A 24454-nucleotide genomic window follows, 5' to 3' on the forward strand; every position below is an offset into this window, starting at 1 on the left:
CTCGGGGGTTCGATCTAGCAACCGGTTACTGGCCTAACGCTCTAACCACTAGGCTACCTGCAGACTTAAAGTGGTGACACTTGTCTTCAGTTCAGAATATTCTCTAAGACACACACACACAAAAAAAGGACGTGTGTCTGACATACACAGGAGCTTAGTAGCAGGTTCTCAAGGTATGGTAAACCACATTTCAAATAGCTCAAGTGGGAACCCAACCTGAATGAACATTTCTTAACACTTTGCTAGTGAAAGCAAAAGACAGCAAAACACCAGGCAGATTCTAATCTAATCATCTCCATTTGAATGTTATGACCAAACAACAGGAATGTGCCTGACAACCAGTCAACCCGACATACCATTTCAATTCCAGTCAGACATCGGCCAGAAGACACAATGCCATAAGACATATTAACATGTGCAGCCCTTGAAACAAACCCAACACGACAACGTAATTCACACAGTAACAGGAATTTCATTTGTTTCGAGTTTACGTCAGTCATCACACCTCTCCTAGCGCCAATGTCCCAAAGGACTTCCGTCGGGACGTCTCTTTCCCGAGATTGCCACGGCCAAGGTGTTGACTCTCTCCTATGAGATGCAAATATACAGCCGTCCATCCAGACAATGGCAAATTGTATGAACGTGCCAGGCTGGCGTCTATCACTGGCCTTCGTCATCGTTCACATTTGTTCACTCTCTATTTTTCCGACCCCACAAACTCTTGCGTTGAAATTGAATAACCTCAACCCTGGTAAATATTGTCATGATTTTCATCTTGTTTGCTGTCAACTTTTATTCTTAACTTTGTGAGGTTGTTATATTGCTTTAGCTGTCATTATGAGGGAAGTATGAAGGGTGTTTAACTAATAAAGTTGTTTTGATTGTAGGTGATGACTACCTGGAGTGTGTGTCCAAGCAGTCGGAGACGCTGCGACCCTTTGGTGACACCCCCCGTGACCTCAAGTTGAAGGTGACACGTACATTTGTGGCGGCACGCTCCTTTGTCCAGGGACTGGTGATCAGCGGGGAGGTGGTTCGCAAGGTGTCACAGGTAAGACAGATTATGTTTCTCCCTCTTATGTTTGCCAGTGTCTTTGTCTCTCTCTCTCTCTCTCTCTCTCTCGCGCGCGCACGCTGTCCCTCTCTCATCCTGTCAATTAAACCTACTGTACATCAATCTGCCACTTTATACACCAAGAATCTGGAGCTTTGAGATACGTTTCGAGAAACGTTCTACCAAACTAATGCCACGGCATGAGAGAAGAATCCCTGGTGCCTTTTCTTCTAATGTAAACAAAACACCCACACTACAGGCAGCTAAATGGACGGCTCAAATCCTCCATGAATCCTACAGCATCCGGCAATTTATTTTGTCTTGTCGTGTTGTCTGTGGCTTCGGACCTTTGTAGCGGCTGTGCGTCACACTGTGTACAGAAGTTCTATGGCGGCTCTGTACTGCTTCTCTAGAACAGTGTGTGGCAAACACACTCAGTCACGGGGCCCATTAACAGCCTATAAATAGGGCTGTGCGTCTCATTACTGGCCAATTAATCTCTGATAGAGTTACGGCGCATCAGAAGAGGGAGAAATCTAAGAGCAGAACACTAGGTCGTTCACACATACAGTGTGTACAGGAGAGAAGGGAGAGAGTGAGCCACAGCTCTGGACAATGTCAATGGAGCTACCTGAGGTAGAGGAAGGGAAGGTAGGAGAGTAGAGGAATGGGTTGAGAGTAGAGGAATGGAGGAGAGAGGAAGGTGAGGAGGAGAAAGGGGAGATTTATGCATTATGTGGAGTTTCGAGTCTGATTGGACCAGCCAGGGAGGCAGCGGGCTGAGCAGAATGCCAGATGGCATGCTGGGATATGGGTACGCCCCCCCCCTCTCCTCCCTGTAGTTCCAATCAGACTGCAGTTGGGATTGTGTGGTTAGGAGAAAGGGAAACGGAGAGAGAAAGAGCGGGTATAGAGGGTTTAGATGAGGTAGAGAAGAAAGAGCGAATGGAAGACAACGGGTAACAGAGGAAGGAGAGTCGGAGTGAGAGGGACACTCATGTACACACATGTTGACCTTGGCTGTGACAAGAGATCACTGTGAGATGTACACCTTCTCTCCCCCTCCCCTCCCCTGCCATCAAATCACACCGTATCCCAGAGTACTGTCTGTGTGGCTGTGTTAATGCGTGCCAGAATACTCCCTGACCTCATTGAGAATAGCAACGGTTGCCCTGCGCCCCGGCATTAGTGCAAGGATGACATTTTGTAATTTGTAAGAGCCGCACTAATTACTTACGCATTTTCCCCAGCCAATGTCATTTAATGGACACATCGCTGAATGTCCTTCAGCAGCAGCAACACGGCTATAGTCAGGAAATATGGATCAGATCAAGCAGCTCTAGGGGAGAGGAGGAGAAGGGAGGGGAATAGGTGTGTGGGGGTGAGATAGCTAGCAACTGCTTATCAGCCTGACACCCTGCGGGCTGGCAGTGCTCTGTAGTCCAGCCTAGCAGGTCTGGAGAGTGGATCCACAGGGTATACGTCATAAATAGAAATGCCAGCTTAGCGTCTGGCTGTCTGCCCATGCTAATACTATTCCTTGTTCCCCTGCTAGGCTAGGCTACACTAACTGTTGCCATGCTAATGCCTGGCCTTTTCCCCTTAAGCCCATGCTAACTCTAATGCCCACTTACAGTATGCCTGTGGCATGGCTGGGCTAACTTCTGCCATGCTTTCCCTTATTCCCCCGGCTACGCTAGGCTACACTACGCTAGCTGTGGCCATGGTAATTCTGGGCCTTATTCCCTTATGCTCGCGGCTTCGCTTCGCTAGGCTTCGCTACCTGTGGCCACTGTAATTCTAGGCTTTATTCCCTTATGCTTGCAGCTAGGCAATGCTACGTTGTGCGCTTAATTGAGTTACCCGAAGGTCCCTCTGTGTGGGCTGTGTGTCTTACACTTAGAGAGGTGCATCACGCTAACACGCTAACCTTCACATCAGCACAATACCCTCACCTTGCCATATGGAGAGGACAATTATATAGTAGTGAACACACTTTTAGTAGGCTATACTTCCTCATGACTGTTGCAAAGAGATGACCTCAAACAGTTTATAAAAGCCTAATTTCACTTTAATAACTGCACTTTCCATATTTCAGAATAGGAGAGTGTGAACTGTATCTTTCCCTATTCCGGTAATATCAACAAATGTCATTGGTGCGCTGATTATAACACTCCCCTTGCACTATGCATGACGGGGGGACATTTTTCACCATCGCATCAATATTGACCCCCTACAGAAGAGCGGATGTTTCTCAGTAGTAGTGCTCTGATTTTAACCTTACTCTTGTCTTGTGTGTGGAGGGGGCCATTTCTCATGGGTGCGTTGACATTAACTGCTGCAGCAGGAGCTGATTGCCTGAGCCCAGGGCTATACTTTATGGTGCCTCTCCTTTCCAACCGCCTGCAGATGTGTGTGTGTGTGTGTGTGTTAATCTGTGAGTGTGGGTTAGTGTGCACACATAAAGGAACGGGAAAGATTGAGAGAGAGAGACAAAGAGAGAAACGTTTTTGCTCAGAGATAGTTCTCTCTCTCCTCCCTGTGTGTATTCCCTACCTTCATCACCACCAGTTTTCAGGGACGCTCTCTGTCCTGATGGTACAGTACAGTAGGAAGTAGGCCACAGCACGCGCCACATATATCACTATGAGGCTTGGAGTCTAGTACGGCTAACACAGGGGGAAGAGGCTACTCATATATCTTCATTAATTACACAATGAGAGAAAGAGAGAGAGGCCACCCTATTCCCAGGACCTCTCTGACATGTATACAGTATATGGAGATGTAGTGTAGGCAGGGTCACAGTGGTAAGGTTGAATAATGTACTGTTTACATGTAGTACTGATAATGTCATTGGCGTGGCACGTGCGCACACACACACACACACTTAATTCACAATTCTCCAAAGGTTACCTAATTAGTGTAAGGTCGGTGTGTAGAACTGTGTAGTTTGTGTCTGTGTCGGTTAGCAAGGCCCAGTATCTCTCTCTCTCTCTCTCTCTCTCTCTCTCTCTCTCTCTCTCTCTCCTCTCTCCTATCTCCTCTCTCCTCTCTCCTCTCTCTCTCTCTCTCTCCTCTCTCCTATCTCCTCTCTCCTCTCTCCTCTCTCCTCTCTCTCTCCTCTCTCCTCTCTCCTCTCTCTCCTTGGTGTGCATCCAAAGAATTACAGGGAGGAAAACTGTGAGCATTAACCTCAAGCAATCAGGGCATGGATGATTTGCTCACTCCATTAAGCCTATTGTCTATGGTTTGGGATGTCAGAGCTACAGTATGCAAGCCTGAACCCAGATTTGTTTGTGTCCCTCTCATTGCCTCATTGTTTGGCATGACAATGAATGAAAAGGAGTTGACAAGACAGCACAAACAGATCTGGGATCAGGCTAAACAGTATAGCGTCGCTGTCTGATGAAAACCTCTCATCTTTGACGGTTGACTTGTTTTTTAAAACATTTATTGAAGGCAATGACTCCCTTCTATGTACTCTGAATATTTCAAGACTCTAGGACCAAGAAAATTTATGGAAAATAGCTTCTGACGTTTCAGAATTGTATGTTCTGTAATGGGAAAATATTTGTCCATTTCCTGAAAAGTTTCTGTTTTGGAGATAAGAGTTTTCCATCAGACGGTGACGATAATAGGCTTCTCTGGCTGCAGTCATGCTACAAAGCCCTCACTTCATTGAATGTGTGCAGGATGATAACATTAACTCAAATGAAGGAAAAATCCTTCCTTTCAAATATTCTGTCTCTTCCTTTGTGTCTACTCCCTGACTCTAGGTCTTCGTGTTCTCTCTCCTGTCTCTCCGTTTGCTTTCTGGAACTTTATTACTGTCAACTCTTTTCTTCTGGCTCCACATACGCCTTTCCACCCCCCCCCGTCTCTCTCTCTCATCAAAACAGTGATTGCCTGACTCATTCCTTTGCCTAACGAGCGGAGGAGAAAAGGAGTGAAGGAGGAGAGGAGGGGGGACACGGGGGCGTGCTGTCGAGTCAGGATGTGAAACCAACACTATTTTATGTCATCACCGGAACCCTGCATTCCCATTGATTCATATTGACTGTTTCCTAATCAATAGATAGTCACTGACCTGCTGTCAACATCAATATCATCAACAGTCTATTTTTATGTAAAGTCAACTGTCTCCTGGTACGATATCAGTAGCAGGTTAACAATCCCATTATAATGAGTAGATAAGGAACCTAGCTCATCAGTGCCATCACTGTCAGGTATCATTAGAGGAAGAGGCTTCTGTCCGTGGTCCTGAGACCATGTTCATTTGTCTAGAACATTGGATACTGTTAGCTAATGTCTGCATGTTTCTGCTAACTACGCTTTGTCTGACTTTGGTATGACAAGGGTGGCGGTTTCCAGGAAAAGCATCACACCGCCCCCGATGTCAGCTAAGAGGAGTTTGGTATTCCGAGCTGAGCTCTCAGTCTCCCTCTCACACAGATACACACACACACACACACTTATACTGGAGTTTTGTATGCGTAGCCGGGGCTCTCTTACTAGCAGGGCTTACTGGTATTAACCCAGTTTCAGTCATAATGCATAACCCTTTCCTTAGGGAACAGCCCAGTGGGATAGCGAGAGAGAGAGAGAGAGAGGGAGAGAGAAAGAGAGAGAGAGGCGGAAGAAAATAAGGATGGAGGGATCTGGTGGAAAGTGAAGACGGATGTGTCATGCAGTGGGAAAAAAAGCTAATTCTCTTGGCTGATCAGTTTCCACGGTAACCAGGTTGACTAAAACCTACAAGTGTGGCGCTAGCGTAAAAGGATGGCCATGGGAAGTGAACTCCCGCTGTATTGTGTGTGTGTGTGTGTGTGTGTGTGTGTGTGTCGTTTGTTCACACATCGCCAAGGAAACTCGCTTATTCACAGGATCTTAAGCTGTTCTCCTTTCCACATATCTCAGGACCCATGATAGCGAATGACAATAATGGAACTATTGTAGTAGTGGCAGAAGCAGTAGTAACCGTTGGAATGGCAGGGACAGTCACTGAAGGGCCTGATGCATTTATTTCAGTCTTGTTTGTCATTGGAACATATGCTATTGCTCATAGAGGTGTTGGAACGGCCAAGGCTTTGTATGAAAAGAAAACCATAAGAACTCACAGGGACATTCATTTCATGATTGAAGGGAAACATGTCGGTCTGTATTTAGCCTGGATGCCAGGCTGTTTCTGCCTCTGATTTGTCAAAGCTGCAGTTAACTCTAATGAACTTATCCTCTGCAGCAGAAGTACCTCTGGGTCTTCCTTTCCTGTGGCGGTCCTCATGAGAGACAGTTTCATCCTAGCGCTTGATGGTTTTTGCGACTGCACTTGAAGAATGCACATTTTCTAGATTGACTGACCTTCATGTCTTAAAGTAATGATGGACTGTCGTTTCTCTTTGCTTATTTGAGCTGTTCTTGCCATAATATGGACTTTTACCAATTAGGGCTATCTTCTGTATACCTCCCTACCTTGTCACAACACCACTGATTGTGTCCAAACTTTTGACTGGTACTGTATGTGTCATCTGTTTTGTTGTGTGCTTCCTCTCCCAGGTGCCCCTGAGCCCAGAGTGTGTGCGTGCCATCATGAAGATGACGTACTGTCGCCACTGCCGTGGCGTGCCCTCTGCCAGGCCCTGTGCCAACTACTGTGCAAACGTGCTGAAGGGCTGCCTTGCCAACCACGCCGACCTGGACACAGAGTGGAGAAACCTGGCTGGTGAGACATATAAACACACACACACACACATTTGCACACTCATTTCATTTAATGCCTATAAGCATGCATTCACATTTTAATATTGTATCCCCCCCCCCCCCCGTCCCCCCCGTCTCTGTAGATGCCATGCTGCAGGTGGCTAACAGGTTTGAGGGTGCATCCAGTGTGAATGTGGTGTTCCTCTCTCTCCCCAAGCGTATCTCAGAGGCTATCACCACCATGATGGACAACATAGACACCTTTAACACCAAGGTCAGTACAGCAGTCAGCACACTCACACACAAAACACGCACGCGCACGCACACTTACAGATATACTACCGCCAGTCCACACTTTATAATATTATTACCGATCAAACTAATACGGTGTTGATCAGGGCTCATAGCCATATCACGTATTCAGAGCCTGATGTTGAATACCTGTGCTGATTTAATGTAATAATGTTCCACATACCTGAACAGGGACTCATAACACAGTCTCAAGGCCAACCATTAACTTCTCCTTTTAATGGTGTACAAGCACCACTTTTATGTGCCTGTTAAAAAGCATAAGGAGCCATGAAATATTTTTTATTTTTATGTAGTGAAGGTGGGAAAATATGTAAATAGTTTTGGGGAACAAAGGCTTCTCTGTACTGCGCAGGTGTCGAGGTCAGATTTGGCCTGAGGCTCTGCCATGACCTGGCAGACTAGCCTTCACAACACCAGACAGGATCAGATTACATGATTCTAACCTTAACCACTAGGGAGGAAACCAGCTGACCTGAGATCAGTGTCTAGGGACAGCTTCACCTGCTTATTGACAGTCTTCTATCGATGATCGATGATCTTCTATCGATGATGTATAGGCCTATTCGTCCTACCAGGTTTAGAAAGTCAGTTTGATTCATAAAATGTTTCAGTGTGCAACTACTGCTATTGCAGCTGCTCTGGTTTCATTAGTTATCACATGTCAACAGAGTTACAGTTAGGATTGGGAGTAGGACAAATTTGTTCAACATCCGTGAGTAGGGGCACCTTCTACCTCAGGTTGGTACCATACAGTATATCATAGATGTGTGTTTACGTGTTTTATAGAACAGTTATTTATGCAGGAGAGGCAGAGAGCCTCAGAGCTATCCAAAACAGACTAAACAAGAGGCCAGTTTAACTTAAATCTGAAGGAGCGTAGGAGGTGTGTGTGTTCTTGGCATTGAAATTCTTAGGTTACTATATGATGTTAAATCTGAGTCCTCTGGCATTGTATGTAGTGCTAACTACTGTAAGTGGTGCGAAGTAGTGCTAAGTACTGTAAGTAGTGCTAACTACTGTAAGTGGTGCGAAGTAGTGCTAAGTACTGTAAGTAGTGCTAACTACTGTAAGTAGTGCTTGTAGTGCTAACGATTGTAAGTAGTGCTAACTACTGTAAGTAGTGCTAACTATTGTAAGTAGTGCTAGTAGTACTAACTACTGTAAGTAGTGCTAACTATTGTAAGTAGTGCTAGTAGTGCTAACTACTGTAAGTAGTGCTAGTAGTACTAACTACTGTAAGTAGTGCTAACTATTGTAAGTAGTGCTAGTAGTGCTAACTATTGTAAGTTTTGCTAACTATTGTAAGTAGTGCTAACTATTGTAAGTTGTGCTAGTGGTGCTAACTATTGTAAGTAGTGCTAACTGTTGTAAGTAGTGCTAGTAGTGCTAACTACTGTACGTAGTGCTAGTAGTACTAACTACTGTAAGTAGTGCTAGTAGTGCTAACTATTGTAAGTTTTGCTAACTATTGTAAGTAGTGCTAACTATTGTAAGTTGTGATAGTAGTGCTAACTACTGTAAGCAGGGCTAGTAGTGCTAACTACTATAAGTGGTGCTCAGTAGTGCTAGTAGTGCTAATTACTGTAAAAAGTGCTAACTATTGTAAGTAGTGCTAACTATTGTAAGTAGTGCTAGTAGTACTAACTATTGTAAGTAGTGCTGGTACTACTAACTACTGTAAGTGGTGCTAGTAGTCCTAGTAGTGGTAACTACTGTAATTAGTTCTAGTAGTGCTAACTACTGTAAGTAGTGTTACAGTAGTAGTGATAGTAGTGCTAACTCCTGTAAGCAAGGCTAGTAATGCTAACTACTGTAAGCAGGCTATTAGTGTAGCAGTGCTACAGTAGTAGTGCTAGTAGTGCTAATTACTGCAAGTAGTGCTACAGAAGTAGTGCTAGTAGTGCTAACTACTGTAAGTAGTGCTACAGTAGTAGTGCTAGTAGTGCTAACTACTATAAGTAGTTCTACAGTAATAGTGCTAGTAGTGCTAATTACTGTAAGTAGTGCTACAGTAGTAGTGCTAACTATTGTAAGTAGTGCTAGTAGTGTTTACTACTGTAAGTAGTGCTAGTAGTGCTACAGTAGTAGTGCTAAATTCTGTAAGTAGTTATACAGTAATAGTGCTAGTAGTGCTAACTACTGTAAGTAGTGCTAGTAGTACTAACTATTGTAAGTAGTGCTAACTACTGTAACTAGTGCTAACTATTGTAAGTAGTGCTAGTAGTGCTATCTACTGTAAGTGGTGCTAAGTAGTGCTAGTACTACTAACTACTGTAAGTAGTGCTAACTATTGTAAGTAGTGCTAGTAGTGCTAACTACTGTAAGTAGTGCTAGTAGTGCTAACTATTGGAAGTAGTGCTAACTATTGTAAGTAGTGCTAACTATTGTAAGGGAACACCCCCCTGAAATTGACAGAAATGAATAGGATCACATTGGCACCGTACGAAAGAAATATACACGATGTACAATACCACTCAATTGGACAACGTTTCATTCAAAGTTGATTGCAAATGCCATGTGGCAATTGCCAAGTGTAACACTGCAAAAATCCAATAGATGGCGAGTGCGCTCCACCGTAATTTTTCATATTGCAAATGTAACACAAGTCAAGACCCAAGAGTAAAACGTATCACCCCCTTAAAAAGTGCTTTCTGGACCGTTTTTTGAAATTCTTTCGATTTTTTTGTCAATTACACATGTATAAGAACTGTATGAACACACTTTTGTCAAATTTTAGTATCATTATTAGTTTTATTTTTTTCTTGTCTATAAGGCATATGTTTGGTCCATTTGCAAGATGATTTCATAGGAAGTCAAAAGTCGAAACTGTGAAAAGAAAAGAAAAAACGTATCACCCCCTTAAAAAAGTGTTTTCTGGACCATTTTTTTTTTATTTTGTTTTTTTAATTCTTTAGATTTTTTGTCACTTACACATGTATAAGAACTGTATGAACATACTTTTGTCATTTTATTATCATAAAAAAAATGTTTTACTTGTCCATAAGGCATATGTTTTGTCCATTTGCAATATGATTTCATAGGAAGTCGAAGTCAAAAGTCACTTTTTTTTGTTGCCAAATGCCATAAGAAATGTAAAAATGCATTGTGAAAGATTTGAAGTGCCAAATCAGGATGTTATGTCTATTTGCCATGTATGATCAATGGAAGTCGGTTTGCAAACCCCAAAGTCAGTGAACCATGTCTCAAAGGCATTTATACTGCCCAAATTATATATATATAGCACTATGTTAAACCATGAATCAACCTAGATGGTCTATTTGTCATGTATACTGAGGGAGAAGTGGGACGTCCAAAATGACAAGGGGCGCCCCCTATTGGATGGGCACGGATGGGGGCTGCTCCCTACGCAACCGTGGACCCCTTGCTACCCTGTAATGGCATTAAAAAACATTTTAAAATTGTGCTCCTGGTAACCCATTCCAATCACCAGGTGCACGACTGTCCATTTGCAATATGTTTCAATGGGCAGTTACCATCACGAATTTGACATGCTCAAAAATTCTTCAGAAATGCAAAATTGACTGGCCTGATGAACTCGGGATGGCCAGGCAGTGCTAGTGGTACCTCTCCATCGCTCGATGGTGACATGAGAGAAGTGGGACTCGTTTTTTAACGTTTTTTAAAAAATGTCCAAAATCCTCTCCATCTCTCGTTGGTGTTGATTTCAGAATGTCATTTTGGTGATTTTACCTCACTGTTTAAACATATTGCAAATGGACAAAAGTCAGCCAGTAAGTCACCGTCCATCAATAAATTAGATCTCATTCTGACACCAAACTGACACCACACCCACTTCTCCAACTCGTTTAGAGGCCAACTATCACATATTTCAGAGCAGGCCCAAAATTCCTTCTGCCTTCTGTTCAAACCATAATAAAAACATAAACCACGTAGTTACGTTCTAGCTGCGGGTCCAGTTCTGATATTATATGTAGGCCTAGCTGAGGCAACCCCGAATCCCAAGTTTCGGCTCGATAGGTCATTTGGAGCCCGAGTAGCGACCTTAATTGGTGTTGAAAATCCACATTTTCCGGGCATTACTACAGGGTCCTTGAATGAGCTATTGGACAGAAACGTTAGGGTCAGTCTCTATGGGCCGAGGCGGTTTCAATGCACCTCGTCGTGCGACTCTGGGACATTTCTAAATGTCGTCATTTTCGTGATGTCAAAATGAATTGAAGTTATTGCAAATGTACGAGGCTGTTTCTCCTTCTGAGAACCTCCAGAGCCACATAACTCACCGTGCAATCTCGACTTAAGCTCTAGAACAGGTTTCTAAAGTTTTGGAGCTCTAGTTCTAACGGTTCTTTGATAGTTTGAACAAAGGTAACTATTGCAGGCTCTGTCTGTCTCTAAGCCCCACACTGTGTCACTTCATCCTTGCTGTGTGGGTGTGTGAGTTTTTCTTGGAAATTTGATGGGATGAATGACTGATTTACAGTTCATGTGTGTTGCCTAATCACACATGAAGTTTTGGAAAGATCTGACTTTTTTAACCCTTCGAAACAGCCCCTTTGACCCCAATTATGGCACTTCCGGTTGGCACAGGAAGCTAAAAGTAAACACATATCCTCATTGGGGTAGGCTTTTACGGAATCCTGAGTTTTAAGTCTATATATTAAGAACTGACTGATTTACACAGGGTTGAATGCACTATTTCTATCTAACTGCAGGTTGGGCATGGCAAAAACACCTTTAGGGTGATTTTAACCACTTCCGGTTGCTTCAGGAACCTTAGAATCGACACAGGTAGACCTCATAGTGGCCTGATGGATTGTCATCGAAGACAGGTTCATAAGGCATTCATAACCCACATAGGCTACAGGTTGAATTTAGAGGAGCAGGCAATGTATTTCTATGGGGAGAGATGTAAACTATGAGATGAAAAAAAACAGTTTCACTGTTAAGGGTTAATGCCACATGGTCAAGGTTTGCACAGATCGGGAGGACCTCAGGAACGTTCCTGAGGTCAAATTGTGCTTCTAACCTTAACGGTTCTCTCTCTGTCTCCCAAAAGCACTTGAAATTTAGGTCCAGGCTTCATTTTGGGCCTTCTTTTTTTGACGGTCACTGCACTCAGACCAAGCGAGCTACGGTCAAGGTGGGCATCTCGTTGAACTCGGCACAGCCTAGAGATAATGGTAATGCCATTGCAGGCTCTGAGTGTCTTTAAGCACCGCACTTTTTCACTCCATCCTTGCTGTGTGTGTGAGAGAGCTTTTCTTTGACATTTGTTGGGAGAAATTACAGATTTACAGCTCATGAGGGTTGCTTAATCACACATATGAAGTTTTGAAAAGATCTGACCTTTTTAACCCTTCGAAACTGCACCTATGACACAATTTTAAGGCACTTCTGGTTGACACAGGAAGCTGAAAGTGAACACATATCCTCCATGTGGTAGGCACTTATAACATTTTGAGTTTTAAGTCTTTATGTTAAGAATTGACTTATTTACAGAGGGTTAAATTACTTAAAAAATATTTGTCTGAACACGCTGCAACTGGATCTGTAACTTTTTGGGGAAAAAAACATTTTTTTTTGAACATCACCAATTGTACAATGTACGATTTCTCTTAAATTACGATAGATAAAAGGCTGGTTATTTTTTCCCTGACACCGTAGGTTTATGTACTTTGACGTGAAGGGGTCAAATTAGTGCTCTATTTTAGTTTTTGACCTTTAATCCCAGAAAAATGGCCATAACTCAAAAAGTGTTGAGGCCTCGATGCCATCTTGTTTGGGACCAACTCCCCATTATGCCAAACCTATGCTCACCAAGTTTCGTCTTCGAAGTCTTTTCCTTTTAGGAGAAAAGGCCACGTTGTGATTGGTGATGTGTTGTACATTTGCAATATGATTCCATTCGCCCTCTGGCGGGATTTACAGGGACAGCGGAAAAATGAAAACATTTGAACATTTTATAAAATGGAAACCGAATGTCTGAGAGACTTCGTTCGATGACTTCCCGGACGTCTAGTAAGGGACCGTACATTTGCCATATGGAGTTTCTCATCAACCATATGGCAAATGTCAAAATGTTCCCTTCATGTATGTAAGTAGTGCTAACTATTGTAAGTAGTGCTAGTAGTGCTAACAACTATACGTGGTGCAAAGTAGTGCTAGTACTACTAACTACTGTAAGTAGTAGTGCTGGTAGTACTAACTACTGTAAGTAGTAGTGCTGGTAGTACTAACTACTGTACGTTGTGCTAACTGCTGTAAGTAGTTCTAACTAATGTAAGTATTGCTGGTACTACTAACTACTGTAAGTAGTTCTAACTACTGTAAGTGGTGCTGGTAGTGCTAGTAGTGCTCACTACTGTAAGTAGTGCTAGAGTAGTAGTGATAGTAGTGCTAACTATTGTAAGTAGTGCTAGTCGTGCTAACTACTGTAAGTAGTGCTACAGTAATAGTGCTAGTAGTGCTAACTACTGTAAGTAGTGCTACAGTAGTAGTGCTAGTAGTGCTAACTACTGTAAGTAGTGCTACAGTCATAGTGCTAGTTGTGCTAACTACTGTAAGTAGTGCTACAGTAGTAGTGCTAGTAGTGTTAACTACTGTAAGTAGTTATACAGTAGTAGTGCTAGTAGTGCTAACTACTGTAAGTAGTTATACAGTAATAGTGCTAGCTACTGTAAGTAGTGCATTAGGGCTAGTAGTTTTAACGACAGTAAGTGTTGTTGGTGTTTGTGTTGTGTGAGATGTTAAAGAGATCACACACAATTCTGTATTGTTTCGTCATGTATAAGGTGGCTAAGTACTGGGTTTAGAGTTTTCAATTCAGAAGGGGAAGTTTCAGTACTGGAGAGTAAGAGTTTAGAGGACAAAGTTTCATTACGAAGTTGAGTTCAACTGTCATTTTGACATTGTAGTTTTTGTCCCTAAATATTCAACCAAATATTTTTCTCACTTTCTCCCTCTATTCTCCCTTTCTCTCCTTCTTACTCTCCCCTTTTTCTCCTTCTTACTCTCCCCTTCTCCTTCTTACTCTCCCCTTTCTCTCCTTCTTACTCTCCCCTTTCTCTCCTTCTTACTCTCCCCTTTCTCTCCTTCTTACTCTCCTTCTTACTCTCCCCTTTCTCTCCTTCTTACTCTCCCCTTTCTCTCCTTCTTACTCTCCCCTTTCTCTCCTTCTTACTCTCCCCTTTCTCTCCTTCTTACTCTCCCCTTTCTCTCCCCTTTCTCTCCTTCTTACTCTCCCCTTTCTCTCCCGTTCTCTCTACTCTCAGGTGTTTCAGGCCTGTGGGAACCTGAGGGAGGGAGGAACCAGCAACATTGGGTTGGAGGAGGTGAAGAAGAGGGGGAAGGTTACAGTGCAGGACAGCCCAACCTCTGGGGCCAGACTGGAGAAACTGGTCAGTGATACTGTCGATAGCTCTCTCTCTCTCTCTCTCTCTCTCTCTCTCATTTCTCAGTCACTTGAGATATGATACTGTTCCTGTTTAGTCATGTTTATTCTTACTCTGTGAAGAATGCATAAATAGCAAAGCTACAGTCAAGAATGCAGTGAGTCAGATGCATATCAAATGTGAGGGAATGGAAACAAGCATCATTGTTTTCCTACAATAAACAAACTGTTTGTTGCTAATACAGAAGCTGTCTGCAGAAAATGTAAATGCTTGAACAAACTTGATATCGAATAGCTTTTGATAGCAGTTTCCAGTACACAGGTTGTTTTCATTAGGCACCAAACGAAAGAAAAGGGACTGAAACAGGGAGGGTCTACCTGAACTTGTCCAATAAGAAATGCACATTTTCATTTTCCATTGCAAAACGTTTTGCCACTGTATGTACTAATGACATAATGTCATGGTCCCCAGGTTTCTGATGTGTCGAGAAGGCTGAGGGACATGCAGTCCTACTGGGTCTCGTTACCCAGCACCCTTTGCAGCGACAGGGTGGCCACCAGGGCCCAGGGCGACGACAAGTGCTGGAACGGGATGGCTCGTGCCAGGTATGACCTTAAACCACGTCTGTGTGTGTGTGCGCGCAAGCATGCTATATGTGTGTGTATACTGTATGTATATGTGTGAGTGAGTGTGCATGCTTTCGGGTGTCTCTGCGTGTGTGAGTATTTGAGTGCCCACCAGTCACCCTCTCTCCTTGTCGCCCAGGTACCTTCCAGAGGTGATGGGTGACGGCCTGGCTAGTCAGATCAACAACCCTGAGGTAGAGATCGACATCACCAAGCCAGACATGACTATACGCCAACAGATCATGCAGCTCAAGATCATGACCAATCGCCTCAGAAACGCTTTCAATGGCAACGATGTAGACTTTCAGGACACCAGTGAGTACAGACCTAGGATCAGCTAATAAAATGTGAATACTGATTCAGGTACAACATCCTCCAGCTATGAAAGAGATTGTGTCATGTTGACATCATACGACTGCCTGGAAATATTTGATATGCTGTTTTAATTGTCTTCAGCTTGTTGTTTTGCGTAGAAAATAAATTGTCCCTTTTATAGCTATTCTGAAAGCTATTGTTCTACACGATAAAGGAGGCCTAGAGAAAGAGAGAATATTTAACCGTGAAGAGCTCACTTGCCTACTTCTGTGACGTGTGTTTGATTTAAATAGACAGTGCAATTTCAGTTTTTATAGGATTGAGCTGGAATTAAGTTACAGAGAAAAGAACTTGGCCTAAATTGTGATGCCGTTTCTAATAATTGAGGGCAGATTTTTGGGCTGCATTATGTCAGTCTTTTTTCCTTGAACCCGAGTGCCCTCTTCCTGCTTCTGAGGTGTCTATCAAATGCCTGATTTAAATGCTGTTTGTAGTTACTAGGAATTATAACAGGATAAGGTATTAGAGAATATATGTCTTCATTTTGGGAGTCCATTCTACATGTACAAAGTGGGCTGCAAACGGTAAAGCACCTTTCAGCCAGCAGAGCTTGCATGTATTATCAACTATTTAAAGAGCAATTCCACCACTTTTTTAACTCCTATTCATTATCTCCAGCACAATATCAGTGTCTTGATATGTGAAAACGGCATTTGTATGTTCTGTGGTTAAAAAGGTAAGAAAGGTCCTTAAAAAGTGGGATTAAATGTAAAAAAACAGGATTTTCGAAACCTGTAACAAGATTCTTCACATGTAGACACTGGTATGGTGCTGGGACATTATGAATGTAAGATTGAAAAGAGGTGGTATTGCCCTTTTGACTTAGTGCTTACTGGCACATAAGGCAGAGACATTTTCTTGCTATACCATACAGATCAGATTCTTTCTCTAAAAAATGTATTTTATTTTTCTGCTCTGTCCCCAGGTGATGATGTCAGTGGTTCAGGAAGTGGCATGTGCGCTGACGATAACTGTGCTCGGGGCCCACGCCTCATGGCCCCAAACACAGACAGACCCAAACTCTATGCCTACCCCCCGGAGAACAAGAAGGTCGTGAAAGCCTCAGCCAACCACAATCTCCCCTTCATCGCCCTCTACCTGCTCTCATTGGTCACGTTGTTGCTCCGGCGGTAATTGACAGGGGATTCCAGGGGATTCCACCAATCGGGACTGAGTTTGGTACATGGGGGGGCAGGACGAGGGGTGGGAGGAGAGGCGAGGAGACGATGTCGGGGGTTTACCTAGTTAATTTGCCAAAATAAAACTAAAATAAGGAAAAATACTTCCTTTTGGTCTCAGATCAGAACAAAAATGGAGTAATGAGTATTATATTATTCATAGATTTTGGGGTTCTGTTCTTGTCTTTTATTTTACGTTATACGGCACCACTACAGCTGGTCTTTTCACATTTTTCTTTAGTTTTGCTTTCTGGTGTTTGGGTGCTCTAACATATCTGTACTGAAGACATGTTAAGAGTCAGTCTATAGACCATAGCGATATAGAGGATGTAAGTCTTGGTTGACACTGTGTGTGTGGGGGGGGGGGGACTTTTCAGCCACGTTGAGCCAAACATTTGTTTTCCCACTCTTTTAAACAGTCTTTATGTCTGAGGACATCATTTATTAAAAACAGAATATCAAACCCCCTGGAGCATCTTTGGGGCAAAAAAGTGTTTCTACCCCAAACTCAAGTGAAATAAAGTATTGATGAGTTTTAAGGAGGATAAGCTGGCCCCAGGGGTTTTGGTAAGACCCTGAAAACGTCTTAGCGTTAAACCCACACAACATCACAGGGCACAACAGTGAGAAAATGAAAGCGCTTTGCATCAGCAGTTTTTTTCCCCTCCTCAGCTTGGTAATGTAAGCTGTAATATTAGTCGTGATCATATTCACAACGACTTGATCCTCTGCTGTGGGAGTAACATAACCCTTCCATCCCTCTATCCATCTTTCCTCCCATCCCTCCACCCCTCGTTCTATCTCTCCCAAAGCAGATATGTTTCTCTAGGCTTTAGTTGGATTGGGGAATTTGTTGGAAACATAAAACATATTTGTGTCAATGTGACCACAGTAGTCCTCAGTATCGACACTATATTGGCAGTATATGGTAGAACCTGTATTTAGGTTGACGTTTGTGCTCTACCTTACAGAAAGAAGGGAAACTAGGAGAGGGCTGGGTGTGTGTTTGTTCTGTCTTCTGGTAATGGAGCTCAGTTAACATTATAATGTGTTACTTTGTAGCTAAAGATTGAGTTGTTATGGTACCAATGACCAATATTTTCAGACTGGAGCCAGTCAGCTACAGTGGAGGGGTTATACTGCACTCGAACCACATGTTGCAAAGCAGACTGTTTGCATGTCTGAACGACTGCTTCTTTGCTTGGACTAGTTGACTTAGCGATTGGAACTCCGTGACGCTGACTTTTTCTCGTGTTTGTCTCCACCCCCCCCCCCCCCCCCTCTCTCTGTCTTTTCCGTTGCGTCCCAGCTCCATTCCGTCTTATCTCCCACGTTCTTCTCCCTCTTCTCCCTCACACTCCCACCTCTCTTTTATCTCCCCCTCCCAGGCTGTCCTTCATGGCATACTATTCATTCGCAAATGACGACCTTCTGTGCTCTCTGAAGCTTTGACGTGACAGCGTGGCTTCCTGACAATGACACAGTGCTTCATTCTACTGCAAACGTGTGTGGTCGCTTGACAAAGAAGGTGTATTTGGGCTTATTCGACAAGATGGAAACGGATAGAAACGTTTGGCAATAAGAACTGATTCTGTGTTTTACTCCACATGATATTGAAAGCATTGAACAGCCATAGATTCTTACACAATGTTGCGGACATTTCCATTAGACTGAATGGGCCCCCTGAGGGCCAGATGGAGAGGTTTTGATACGGACTGTGCTCGTCAATAGCCAACATCGAAAGTGCGATGAATGAGGAGATTGGGGAGAGTTAGGGCTCCAGAGATATGGTCACACACTATAATTGAGGGTCTTCAGTCTATGGCTGTACACCAGAACCGGGGAAGCTAAGCGACCCGTCCGCTAGGCCTGTGCTTCGGCTTCTGAGGCAGAAAATGCGGAGAATTCAGGAGGAACACACAGGAAATAACATGACCCCATTCAGAACCATAGAGTTCAGAGCACTCACGCAGGAGGACTGCAGCTGTTATCAAAGCCGGTCCTGGCGGAGTCAGGAGTTTTTGCATCCAGTTTTTCCTTCCAGCCTTCACACAATTCTATTCCATTGATCTGATATGCACTTCATTATTCAATCAATTGGCTCAATTGAACAGAATTAAGTAAAGGTTGGGTGAAAACCTAAGAGTCCTCTCGGACTGACTATGAACCTTGGTCTCGGAACACATGTATTGAATAGGTGAAAACGCCTAGAAACAAGCATTATGATAGTGACACTGGGTAGTGATCTGATGAACAGGTTATTATGTGAGTAGGCATAGGGTTCCCTGGAGCGTACCATGTGAACTGCCCGTGGCTGCCCCACAGTGACATTCCAATGCAAAAACACAGTTAACCACTCACTGACGCCGACTTCACTCACTTTTAATGGCCACGCCTCTCAATGCCACTGAACAAAATTTGCACAGCACCCCCCTCCCCCAGCAACCTTCATCCCCCTCTCCTGTCCTCCTCTAACCCCTCTCCCGCTCTCGTCTGTATAATTCTAAATCCCCCCTCTTTATAAACGCTGCACTTTTATGACGTAAGAGGCCTAGGAAGTCGATAAGATGGTATTGTCTGCACAAAGACTGAGATCAGAGATCACAAGATGACGGATCGATAATTGAGTCGACACTCCATGAACGTCTATCGATGAGTGTTTGTGTATGCAGATAAATATGGACCACTGAGATGGCTGCAGTTTGAGACGGGTGAAATAGCATAATGTATAACTTGAACCTGGGTTCACCTACTATTTGAAATCTTTCAAACACTTTGTGTTTGCTCTACCCTGCCTTTGTGTTTGCAGATGGATGGGGGTTGCAGTTTTGGGACTATTCTATTGGTCCATTAAGCCAGGCCAGCTCAATCAAGCACAGATAAAGTATTTGAAATCATTTCAAATAGTATTCGAACCCAGGTCTGATATAACCAGGGGTCCTGGACATGTTTATTTCCCCTTTATGAGTTGAATGTGGCAGGCATTTCTGAAAGGTGCCAATTTGAAAGAAAAACATTGGAATTTAATTTTTAATTTTTTGGGTTCTATTTGTTTTCAGAAAAAAAAACCTATGGAGATTTTGTGTTTATGGTGACGATAGATGCAAGAAAAAAACAGGTTGAATAAATATGTGTAATTTGCTGTTGTTTGTTCCTGGAACCTTGTGTCAATTATATGCCTTGTAAGATTTTAAAGATGCCCTGTGTCATGTTCATTTTGTGGTGGGTGTTTGTGTGATTGATGAACGAATGAATTAACTTTATCAACCCGCAGAAGGGAAATTCCAAGACAGGACAAACCGAAAGGAGAGCAGTCGAGGAGAGAAAAGCAGGGTTCACACAGACACAACAAAAAATCTGTATGTTTAATAGGCAACAATGCATTTTATTCTGGGCTTTTTTTGAGGGAGTTTGCCAGCCTCACTCTAAACTATACTGAACAAAAATATAAATGCAACATGTAAAGTGTTGGTCCCATGTTTCATGAGCTGAAATAAAAGAGAAGAACTTTCCATAAGCACAAAAAGCTTATTTCTGTCAAATTTTGTGCACAAATGTATTTACATCCATGTTAGTGAGCATTTCTCCTTTGCCAAGATAATCCATCCACCTGACGAGTGGCATATCAATAAACTGATTAAACAGCATAATCACTCTAAAATGTGCAGTTTTGCCACACAACACAATGCAACAGATGTCTCAAGTTTTGAGGGAGCGTGCAATTGGCATGCTGACTGTAGGAATGTCCACCAGAGCTGTTGCCAGAAAGTTGAAATGTTAGAGAATTTGGCTGTACGTCCATCCGGCTTCACAACCGCAGACCACATGTAACCACGGCAGCCCAGGGCCTCCACATCCGGCTTCTTCACCTGCGGGATGGTCTGAAACGAGCCACCCGGACAGCTGATGAAACTGTGGGTTTGCACAACTGACGAATTTCTGCACAAACTGTCAGAAACCGTCTCATAGAAGCTCATCTGTGTACTTGTCGTCCTCACCAGGATCTTGACCTGACTGTAATTCAGCGCCATAACTGACTTCAGTGTGCAAATGCTCACCTTCGATGGCCACTAGCCTGCTGGAGCAGTGTGCTGGTCACGAATGAATCCTGATTTCAACTGTACTGGACAGATGGCAGACAGCGTGTATGGCATCTTGTGGGCAAGCGGTTTGCTGATGTTAACATTGTGAACAGAGTGCCCAATGGTGACGGTGGGGTTATGTTATGGGCAGGCATAAGCTACGGACAACAAACACAATTGCGTTTTATCAATGGCAATTTGAATGCACAGAGATACCGTGATGAGATCTTGAGGCACATTGTTGTGCCATTCATCCGCCACCATCACCTCATGTTTCATCTTGATAATGCACAGCCCCATGTCGCAAGGATCTGTACACAATTCCTGGAAGCTGAAAATGTCCCAGCCTGCATATTCAACAGACATGTCACCCGTTGAGGATGTTTGGGATACCTTGGATCGACGTGTACGACAGCGCGTTCTAGTTCCTGACAATATCCAGCAACTTCGCACAGCCACAATCAACAGCCTGTTCAACTCTATGCGAAGGAGATGTGTCACGCTGCACGAGGCAAATAGTGGTCACACCAGATACTGACTGGTTTTCTGATCCACAACCCTACTTTTTTTTTGAAGGTATCTGTGACAAACAGATGCATATCTGTATTCCCAGTCATGTGAAATCCATAGATTAGGGCCTAATTCATTTATTTCAATAGACCGATTTCCTTATATGAACTGTAACTTAGTCAAATCTTTCAAATTCTTGCATGTTGTGTTTATATTTTTGTTCAGTGTACATCACCATCTCCTATCAGACTGGGATGAGCACTGCAGTTAACATTATAAGAGATAATTTTGCCAGTAACAGGAATCCTTAAGTCCTTTTCCAATCTGTCTGTCCTGTCAGCGACTCATCACATGTCAGTGAACAGTTTCCAAATCATTACAATACAGCTACTATACACCGTGTTGACAGTAAACTGGATTGGAACGCAGTGTACGTTTCACTGCCTTGCGGTGGTGAACTAATAAAACCCATACAGTCTGATTGAATGTGAAATGCACTTTGCCATTTTAATAGCACCACAGTCCTCACCTATGACATATTTTGATATCCACAGTAAGGTTACAGACGTGTGTTTACTTGGATGTAAGAGGGAGAGAGAGAAGATGAGAAAGATATAACACAAACAGTAGAGCTCCACGGAACATCCCAGATAGCCCTCGCCACCATAAAGACAAGCGACCAGAGAGGGAGAGAGGGGAAGAACAGTTCAACGTCTAGTTTTGCTATACATTTGGTTGAGTTGTCAACTAACGTGAATTTAACGTGAAATCAACCAAAAAATGTCACCATGTCTTTGGATTTAGGTTCAAAGTTGGGTGGAAAAAATGTCACCATGTCGTTGGATTTAGGTTCAAAGTTGGGTGGAAAAAATGTCACCATGTCGTTGGATTTAGGTTCAAAGTTGGGTGGAAAAAATGTCACCATGTCGTTGGATTTAGGTTCAAAGTTGGGTGGAAAAAATGTCACCATGTCGTTGGATTTAGGTTCAAAGTTGGGTGGAAAAAATGTCACCATGTCGTTGGATTTAGGTTCAAAGTTGGGTGGAAAAAATGTCACCATGTCTTTGTATTTAGGTTCAAAGTTGGGTGGAAAAAATGTGATATGCCCTTACGTTGATGACTTTTTAATCAGTTTTCCAAGTTTATTCAATGTCATCACAGGTTGTATGGGTTGAAATGACGTAGAAACAACATTGATTCAACCCCTTTTGCCCAGTGGGAACAGCGAGAGAGACAGGAACACAACACACGTCAACACACGCATCTGCTCAGTGGATGATGTCAGAGATGCTTTAAGGTCTATCTGGTGAACAGGGACTTGCCGATAGCTACACTGTGTGCTAAGTGGTTTGTCTTATCTGTGTGGATGGACACTTAAGTGGCCAGTCAAGCCACTCGCTTTCCGTTCATCCCCAAGGGAAGTTTTAGCACATTTGACTAGTCGATGATGCTCTGAGAGACTAACAAGTTCTAGTTCATAGAAAATGTATTCTCTGTGTTCCTCTGAGAACCCAGGAGAATACAAAAACGTGTGCTGTTACTCAGTGGAACATTGAAGAGCTTAGATACAGGTTCATGAGCATTTGGACACTTTAGAATGTTTGATGAACAAATGTCTGAATGTAACCTAACCAGCTCTCTATCTGCTAGTGAGAACATATCAGTCCCTCCCAGGACAGATGCCAGGACAGATCCCAGGACAGATGCCAGGACAGATCCATTGCTCACAGCAAAGAGAGACAATGTTTGATGTCACAACACCAAAGGAATTTGAACGAGCCAGACACCAGTTGATAGCCTCATTCTGTGGTATAAATAAAGACTTCTAAAACCATTACACGGAGACTTACCACACCAGCGCCATACCCTTTGGTTATTTTTCTCCCAGACAGATGAGACAACCTCTGCGTGAACCTGGCCAGGCCCAAGGGAAAGAGTAATATCCACTCTTCTGTCCACAGGTAGGTGCTAGACAAGACGTAGGGTTGCATCGTTGTTACTTTCCAAACGTTCTTAGGTTTTCCAGAAATCGAGTTTTGGACGATTCCCGGGAATAAGCAGGACATCCGGAGTCTTCCAACCAGGATTTCTGGAGAACCAGCGAATTTAGGGAAGGTTACCAGCATTTGCAAACCGAGACAATAATCACTCATGACAGGATCAAGCTGAATCTTCTAAAGCCTGGAGAGATTATTTGATAGGAATGCATGTCGGCTCAATCCACATTCTGCTACAAAACATGATCAACTGCAGCTTCATTAGATGTAAAGATATTCAGGTACTGATAATAATACCTTCCCACTAATTCTGTCTAGCTGTATTGATATTAGGATGATTGGACATTCAGGAGTGTGCATTCATGAATACGTACACACACTACACGACTAAACTATCTCTCTCTCTCTCACTAGCCCTCTCTAACTCACAACTGGACCCTAGTCGTACTCTGATAGACACGAGTGTACCGGAACTTGAAGATTGGATTATACAAGTGCACAAGAGGATGAAGGATTCTACCCTATTAAAGGAGCTACAGTGGGGAGAACAAGTATTTGATACACTGCCGATTTTGCAAGTTTTCCTACTTACAAAGCATGTAGAGGTCTTCAACCGTGAGAGACGGAATCTAAAACAAAAATCCAGAAAAATCACATTGAATGATTTTTAAGTAATTCATTGGCATTTTATTGCATGACATAAGTATTTGATACCTTAGAAAAGCAGAACTTAATATTTGGTACAGAAACCTTTGTTTGCAATTACAGAGATCATACGTTTCCTGTAGTTCTTGACCAGGTTTGCACACACTGCAGCAGGGATTTTGGCCCACTCCTCTATACAGACCTTCTCCAGATCCTTCAGGTTTCGGGGCTGTTGCTGGGCAATACGGACATTCAGCTCCCTCCAAAGATTTTCTATTGGGTTCAGATCTGGAGACTGGCTAGGCCACTCCAGGACCTTGAGATGCTTCTTATGGAGCCACTCCTTAGTTACCCTGGCTGTGTGTTTCGGGTCGTTGTTATGCTGGAAGACCCAGCCACGACCCATCTTCAATGCTCTTACTGAGGGAAGGAGGTTGTTGGCCAAGATCTCGCGATACATGGCATACCCATCAATACGGTGCAGTCGTCCTGTCCCCTTTGCAGAAAAGCGTCCACATAGAATGATATTTCCACCTCCACGCTTCACGGTTGAGATAGTGTTCTTGGGGTTGTACTCATCCTTCTTCTTCCTCCAAACACGGCGA

The 24454-nt window shown here is 43.3% G+C and overlaps 1 protein-coding gene across 2 annotated transcripts in view; it reads left to right on the top strand.

Annotated features, from left to right (window-relative positions):
- Positions 1-19812, top strand: part of LOC110530232 (glypican-1) — a 102737-nt gene extending 82925 nt beyond the window's left edge. For both annotated transcript variants that reach the window (XM_021613129.2, XM_036985802.1), the window contains 7 exons: positions 888-1051; positions 6608-6773; positions 6895-7025; positions 14317-14442; positions 14908-15041; positions 15202-15377; positions 16363-19812. In XM_021613129.2, coding sequence (XP_021468804.1) covers positions 888-1051; positions 6608-6773; positions 6895-7025; positions 14317-14442; positions 14908-15041; positions 15202-15377; positions 16363-16571 — 1106 coding nt within the window. In that variant the 3' untranslated portion in view covers positions 16572-19812. The remainder of the gene's footprint in view (positions 1-887; positions 1052-6607; positions 6774-6894; positions 7026-14316; positions 14443-14907; positions 15042-15201; positions 15378-16362) is intronic.
- Positions 19813-24454: the final 4642 nt, after the last annotated feature.

This window comes from Oncorhynchus mykiss, chromosome 8, assembly GCF_013265735.2.
Source record: "Oncorhynchus mykiss isolate Arlee chromosome 8, USDA_OmykA_1.1, whole genome shotgun sequence".
In the NCBI taxonomy this organism is placed as follows: domain Eukaryota; kingdom Metazoa; phylum Chordata; class Actinopteri; order Salmoniformes; family Salmonidae; genus Oncorhynchus; species Oncorhynchus mykiss.